This window comes from Cynocephalus volans, chromosome 4 (assembly GCF_027409185.1).
Source record: "Cynocephalus volans isolate mCynVol1 chromosome 4, mCynVol1.pri, whole genome shotgun sequence".
Classification (NCBI taxonomy): Eukaryota; Metazoa; Chordata; class Mammalia; order Dermoptera; family Cynocephalidae; genus Cynocephalus; species Cynocephalus volans.
The window spans coordinates 49,033,717-49,041,029 of record NC_084463.1 but is presented as its reverse complement, the minus strand read 5'-3'; the positions used below and the strand labels follow the sequence as shown (position 1 = coordinate 49,041,029).

Sequence of the window (7,313 nt, the reverse complement as noted above, 5' to 3'; positions counted from 1 at the left end):
TCATATTCCACACTCATGGTTCCTTTTCCTATCAAGCAGTGTGAATGCATGCTGGGTAGCTTACCCAATCTCAGAGTCTGTTTGCTCCATCAGAGCCCATCAGCTCCCATGAAAGACCCCATCGGCTCCTCACTAACACTGCTTTTCTTCACCAACCAAAAGGCAGGGAATCAGTGGTTAACACTGTTGCTGGAATTCAGAGAGACCTCCCCAGAACAAATGGCCTTGCTCCCACCAAAGTGTGTGGGTGGGTGCTAGGCCACCCAATGCACTCAATTCCTGGCTGGCTTGACAAAATCTGTTACCCTACTCAGGTCCGGCTGCCCATCCCCTTGAGAAGGAAAGAAAAAAACCCACTCAGAAGTCAAATGGCTGGTGTTAGAAAAGCAGATGTATTCAGCTGAAGAAGATGGTAGGCTATCCCATCACAAATATATAGATTTACTCAGGAGTTTTTAAAGGAATTGTTGAGGGAATGGAACATGGGAGGTGAAAAGCAGGAGAGAAGGGGATGTGAGTTCCAAGGGCTCCATTTCTATGGGTCAGGTTCAAGGTCTCACCAAGTCCTCATCTGGTTTCTGTTCTCATCTTTGCTGTGATCTCAGGACCCTGCAAGATTTTGATTTGCCCGGGCATACTTGGCTGGTGCCCAAGTTCAGCTTCAGTCATTTGGCCTTGATCATTTCTCAAAACTCTACAAGTCTCAAAGAAAGAACTGTTTGTTTTGCAAAGCAGTAATTGGATTCTTGGCCTTGTTTTCCTACTTAGCGAGCAAGATTAGAAAGTCAGGGGATGGGAAGAAAGAGTGGAGAGAAAAAACTGTCCTTTAAAAAATCCTCCCTGCCTTCACAGCCCAGGCAGTTTTAGGTCCCAACATGGCTTCAGTCCTGCTCACTCCAACATACATATCCCTCATGTGTAAGTTCCTGATAGGATGATACTCCTTCATATGAGCTTTAGACCCCAGTCCTCCAAGTGTCCCTCCTCATCCCACCCAATGGGAAAATGATGTGACCCTAAATTATGAAACACCCTCGTGATGAAGCATTCTGGAGATACCAGGGGAGTCCCTGGTACCAGCCTTTCTGGGAAGAATCATCTCCTATGTCACCACATTTCTATGCTCCTACTGGCCCTTGGGCACCACTAACCAGTTCCTGGATCACATGTTAAATATTTGAGTTCTCATTTCCAGCAAGGCACTGTGGTGTCTCTGCCACCTACTAGCTGTGTCTTGAAAATGCCACTGCAACTCTCTGCACCTAAATTTCCTATGCTAAATAGTGAGGTGGAAACAGGGTGAACTTCATATATTTTTGTTAGACACTAAATAAGACAGGCCATAGCATCTAGAGATGGGGGTGGGGTGGACTGCTTTCTGGAAGACTTTCTAGGTGTGGGGTTTGCATCATGTCCTCCCCTCTGTCCCAAGGAAGTAAAAGTACTCCCAGAAATACCACCAATCCAAGGAGGGCCAACAAATATGATCCTGGCAAACACTACCTTAACTAAGTGATGAAGGTTAACAGCACCTCTGATAAGTCATGTTTATGTCAAGTATCCCCTGATATGATATAGTATCACCTATACGGCTGTCTTAGCTTTTTTGGGCTATTATAATAGAATACCACAGACTGGGTAATTTATAAAGAACATAGAGATATTTCTTATAGTTCTGAAGACTGGGAAGTCCAAGGTTGAAGGACCAGCATCTGGCGGGGGGACCTTCTTGCTGTCCCATTGTAGAAAGCATGTGGAAATGAGAGAAGACGAGAGAGAGAGAGAAGAGAAAAGGCAAAAGTCTTTCTTTTATCAGTATCCCACCTCCATGATAATTCACTAACTCCTGTGATAATGTCATTAATTTATTTATGAAATCAGAGCCCTCTTGACCTAATCACGTCTTAAAGGTCTCATCTCTCAACACTCTTGCATTGAGAATTAAGTTTCCAACACATGAACTCTAGGGAACATATTCACAACTGCGGCAATCTACCCCAAAACACATAACCCCAGTCTAGTAATCACAAAGTATCAAAGAAACCTGTCACCTCTCCTCCAGGGTAATGGAGATGCAAAGGATTACTCAAAGCCCATTTCTTCTGAGCAGTGAGTAGCCCTGAAGGGGTTAATTTCTAGGAACCCTCAAGAGAGAGGCATTGCTCCTCAGATAATTAAACCCAAACTATGGTCTTCTCTCTGTATTTATTCTTCAGGCAGGAAAGTTACAGAAAAGAAACATAGTTGGTTACAAAAGAACAGTAAGATAATTGTCATGGCAACAGTTATTAAGTTTAGCTGCACCAAGGACATCTGCCCTTGGAGCCCACAATTTTGCTGTGTTACAATTCTTTATCTACAACAGAGAGTTGAGCCTGAGGAAAGTTTCCTGTCTTTTGGAAGCTTAAATTTCTCTGTGTAATTTTAAAAAGTCAGGTTGTACCTGAAGGGCCTTGGAAGGTAGGCCCTGTGAAATACATTTGCTTTATAGATGTTAGTATTTTCCACATTTGCCCTCCCCTTTTTGAAAAGAAAAAGCAAAAGCTACAGATCAAGGTTTCACATTTAAGACAAAAACATTTGGTTAAAGCAAAGTTAGTATCATTTAGCATGGCAAGTCCTTTTAAATTTATCCCAGGTGGGGACTGATGATGTCATCATCTCTCAGGGCTGTGGCGTTGGCATCACTCCTGGTGCTGTGAATTGGGGTGTAATTGCCAGTTGTTGAAACTCCAGAATGGGGTTCCGTTCCATGTGATAGCTGATTTTGCATCCAGAGAGTTTGTAGATGTTCACCCGTCCAGGACACTGCTGCTTCCAAAGCACACAATCTTTGTAAAATTTCTTGATCAATTACAAATCTTTTGCTTAGGAACAGGATGTCTCATCCAAGTCATGAGCACCCTGTTTAAGGCTGTGAAACTTTAGAGAATTGCTTTTGTAGACAAGATGATAGAAACCCAATTGAAGAATATTGTACAATATATCAGACCAGTGTTCTTCAAAACTGTCAAGGTAATTTTTAAAAAAAGAGACTAAGAAACTGTCATAAACCAGAGGAGACTAAAAAACCATAAATACTAAATGAAACATGGTATCCTGGATTGTGTCCTTTAATAGAAAAATTGCATCAGTAAGAAACTGGAGAGATCCAAATAAAGTCTGGGGTTTAAATAATAGTAATACATCAATGTTCATTTATTAGATTTAAAATGTTCACCATGGTGGATGGTAAGAGAAGCTAATATATTGAATTCTTTGTATTATTTTTATGTCTTTTCTGTAAATCCATAATGGTTTCAAATTTAAAAGTTTATCTTTAAAAGCCAGAAAAAAAACCCAGAAAAACTCATATATGTGCATATTACATAGCAAGGAATTAAAAAGATACATACCATTTTGTCATTATTAATTACTTCCAGGGGGAGAGGTGGAAATAGGTCAGATAATAAGTGGCTTTAACTAGTTATTCTTTATAATTATTTGTTTTCAAAAACTTTTTTCACTAATAATATATATTTATATTTTACTTGTGAGAAGCCATCAAAAAAAAAATTACTGGGAAAACCAGACGGCCAAGTTGCATGATAGTGAAGAGCTATGTTTGTTCTGAAGGACAAATCTTTTTGACACTACAGGAAACTTTCCTTCCCTATGTGGCTGCTACTGGAAGAAATTAAATTTTTCCACATCTTCATGTAAATTAAGCAAGGATTTACAAGAATGTCTTATCTTGTGGATGAGTCAAAAATCAATCTCAATAAAATAATACCCTAAGACAAGCCAAAAATGTGGGAAATCTTTAAGCACCCAGGAGAATAAAATTCGGGATACACAGGGTAATCCCCACCCCAAACCTTGTTTTGAGCAAAATCCAGTGAGTTGGAGGTAAACACATCAATTAGTGGATGTCCAGGGACTCACGTCCTCTGTGGTTTCCTATTTGCCTCAAGTCCTCTGGGGCACTTGCTGTTGCCATGTGCACTTGGAATTGTCTATATAATGTCAAAAATACTTCCTGCAGGTGAAAACCAAAACACTCAACTCTCCCAGCACAAGGCCTCCTTCAGCAAGTGTCCTGAAGCGTCACCACTTGAAGGAAGAAGCATGATGCGCTGAGAACCCAGCATGTGTAGGTGCACAAAGGCAGGTAATCTGAGAGAGGCCGGCCTAGCTGCCTTCATTATACCTGCTGCTTTGCCCCTCTGAAGTATAGTTCTTCCCCTTAATAGAGTCCTTTGTAGCAACTTGAGAACCAGGGGAGCATATTTAGTTTAAATAGCTGGGGGCTAACATTATGAAGATTTTTACTAAATTAAATTACCTTCTGGGCGGGTTTTTTTTTAAATCTTTCACCTCCTTGTACCCAAGAGCTTTTCCTGCCTTCTGTCTAGAACTGCAACAGTTAGCTGATGGAATGACACAGTTGTGGCCCTAGAAGTGAGCAAGCCTAGTAAATATCAGTGAAGCAGAATTAACAGTAAATTCTTAGAGTGTCTTCATGTTTTCAGTGGGAATTTAAACCCTTCATTGTTTCTGCCGAGAAGCACCACTCAGTCAGGGCTGGTTGGGAGAATGGGAAAATGAGAAATCTTTATGAACTCCTCATGTCATGATCAAAGTTTTGTTTGTTTGTTTTTTGGGTTTTTTTTATTTTGGAATCTGTCTCTTACCCAAACTCTCAACTACATTAATTTCCTTACAAGTATGTTTAAAATATCCGATTTGCAAAAGTCTCATCTGTGTAATTAGTTACATGGTCATAAAAACTACATTCCAGATTTAACTTCAAAGCTGTTCCAAGCTGTGTAGCATAGAGGGGTTTTTTTCTTCCCATTTCTACTGCCATAATTTTCGGGGTGGGTATCTTCCAACTGGAATGTAGGCATAAGATAATTTCTCATTTACAGTTGATGCAATCTCATTTAATGATTATTATTAAATTATCCTGATGTGGTTTACATTGGGATGCTATGAATGAATCTAGAGAACAACACAATCCTAACTGTATCAGCTCATTCCTCTGTTGATGCAACCTCAGGTAATTGGCTGTAGTAAAATTTGTTTGTGATCACAGGAAATGGGTTTGTCTTCATCACTGGGGCTTAACAGAACATACTAAGCAGAAGTCCAAGAAGTAAATAATAAAATATCCGAGAACGCAGCATCTACACCATGAAATCGAGAAGAGTCATAATAGAAGCTCTGAGAAGCATTGTAATAGATTGCACTGACTGCTTCAAATTCCTTCTTCACCCCCCATTACCACGATGATTCACTGTGGGTGGAGTTTACTTCCCCACTTTACTGATATTGCCTTCTACATGTGACTTGCTTTAGTCACGGGAATGTGGTTGAAAGTGACAGAGTTTGTTCCAAGCTCAGGCCTTCAGCTGAAGCATATGGTTCCACTTGCCTGTTTCTGGTTTCTGCCGTCCCCCATGAGAGCAGCAGGCCCCAGGATGAGAGACGTGTAGTGGAGTATGCCTGAGATTGGCCGTCAGTGTACAGCAGAACACCCCAGCTGACTCGCAGACGTGGAATTTTAAAAAATTACACGTTTGTTCTCATAGACACTGAAATTTGGAGAACTGCCTTTTACATTACATTATTGAAACAATAGCTGACCAATAAAGCATATTTCAAAAGGTCTTATAACATTTCATTTGCCTTTTCTTTTCCTTGCCTTTTTCTTTAATAGGTTCAACCAGATCAGTCACAGCTATGGAGGGAGGAAATGAAACATTTACAACAGATTTTATCCTTCTGGGACTCTTCCCCAATATGAAGTACGTCTGTATCCTTATTCACACTATCATCCTGATCTACCTCGCTGCAGTCACCGGGAACTTTATCCTGCTCCTCCTGATATGGATGGACTTGAGGCTCCACACCCCAATGTACTTTCTTCTCAGCCAGCTCTCTCTCATAGACCTGGCCCTCATCAGCAGCACTGTTCCGAAGATGGCAATCAGCTTTTTCTCTGGAAGGAGGAACATCACACATCTTGCTGTGGAGCTCAGATATTTTTCTTCTTTACTCTTGGAGGTGCTGAATGCATCCTCTTGACCCTCATGGCCTATGATCGTTATGTAGCTGTATGCAACCCTCTGAGATACGCAGTCATCATGAACCAGGGGGTCTGTGTGCAGATGGCCATAGTGTCTTGGATTGGGGGTATTTTAGCTTCAACAGCTCATACAATCTATACCATGAATCTACCTATCTGTGGCTCCAGGGAAATCCACCATTTTTTCTGTGAGATGCCAGCGATTATGAAGATCTCATGCACAGACACTGCCACCTATGAGCTGGTTGTCTTTGTGATGGGCATTGCCTTTATTGTCATCCCTTTTGGACTTATCATGACTTCCTACACCCTCATTTTTCTCACTGTTCTTCATATGAAATCCTTCAAAGGTGGAAGGAAAGCCTTGGCCACATGTACCTCTCATCTTATGGTAGTAAGTTTTTATCTAGGACCATGTGTTTATATGTATATGACACCTGGTTCCTCCCACACCCCTGAGCAGGAGCAGGCTGTGTCTGTATTTTGCACTGTCCTCACACCCATGTTAAACCCCCTCATCTACAGCTTGAGAAACAAGGATGTGCTGGAAGCTCTTCAGAAGGTCCTGGGAAAACATCCAGTAATTCAACAGAACACATAATAGACAAGGTAGAAAACAAAAATCTAGAAAATCCAGAGGCAAAGACTAAAGGAGTGTTCATAATTGCATTTTTCAGCATAAGGGCATTTGATGCAGCCCTATGGGTAAATCTCATGGTTGAATTCAATCTACAGTTTTAATTCAATCATAAAAAAATTGTTAAAAGCTTTTTCTTAATCAGTTTCTAATTGTTTACACAAAGGATTAATCCAACTGCTGTTCTTCAAGCCTGTTGATGAGCATAAAGCACAACCTTCTCTTCCTGCGCCTGTAATATTGAGACATTCATCAGCGTCCTTGAGACTCATCTCTGTTCAGTGTTGCTGGTGATTCAAATCTTGCTAATTCTCAGCATTGGAAGCACCAACTTTCTGGAAATACAAATTTGACTAATAAGTTTAAAAGTGGGTCTTATCATGGGCAATCATAACATAACTTTTCTATCTCTTGAACGCCTGGAAAACCCAAAATTTGGGGTCTGTTTCCCTTACCTATATTGGGTGGAAACTTTCCTTATCATTCTCTGTTAAGAAAGTTTTCAGATCATTTACATTGTAGAAAAACAGAAATTATATGCATTGTTCAAAAACTAATGCACCTAAACTTTAGTAACAACAGCAAGTCTGCTGTGGGTGAGTGAGG

At 40.6% G+C, this 7,313-nt stretch overlaps 1 protein-coding gene across 1 annotated transcript; it reads left to right on the top strand.

Annotated features, from left to right (window-relative positions):
- The first annotated feature begins 5,724 nt into the window (after positions 1-5,724).
- LOC134376115 (olfactory receptor 2T27-like) lies at positions 5,725-6,671 on the top strand. Its single transcript, XM_063094782.1, is given in 2 exon segments — positions 5,725-6,004; positions 6,007-6,671. Coding segments are annotated over 2 exon segments (945 nt in total).
- Positions 6,672-7,313: the final 642 nt, after the last annotated feature.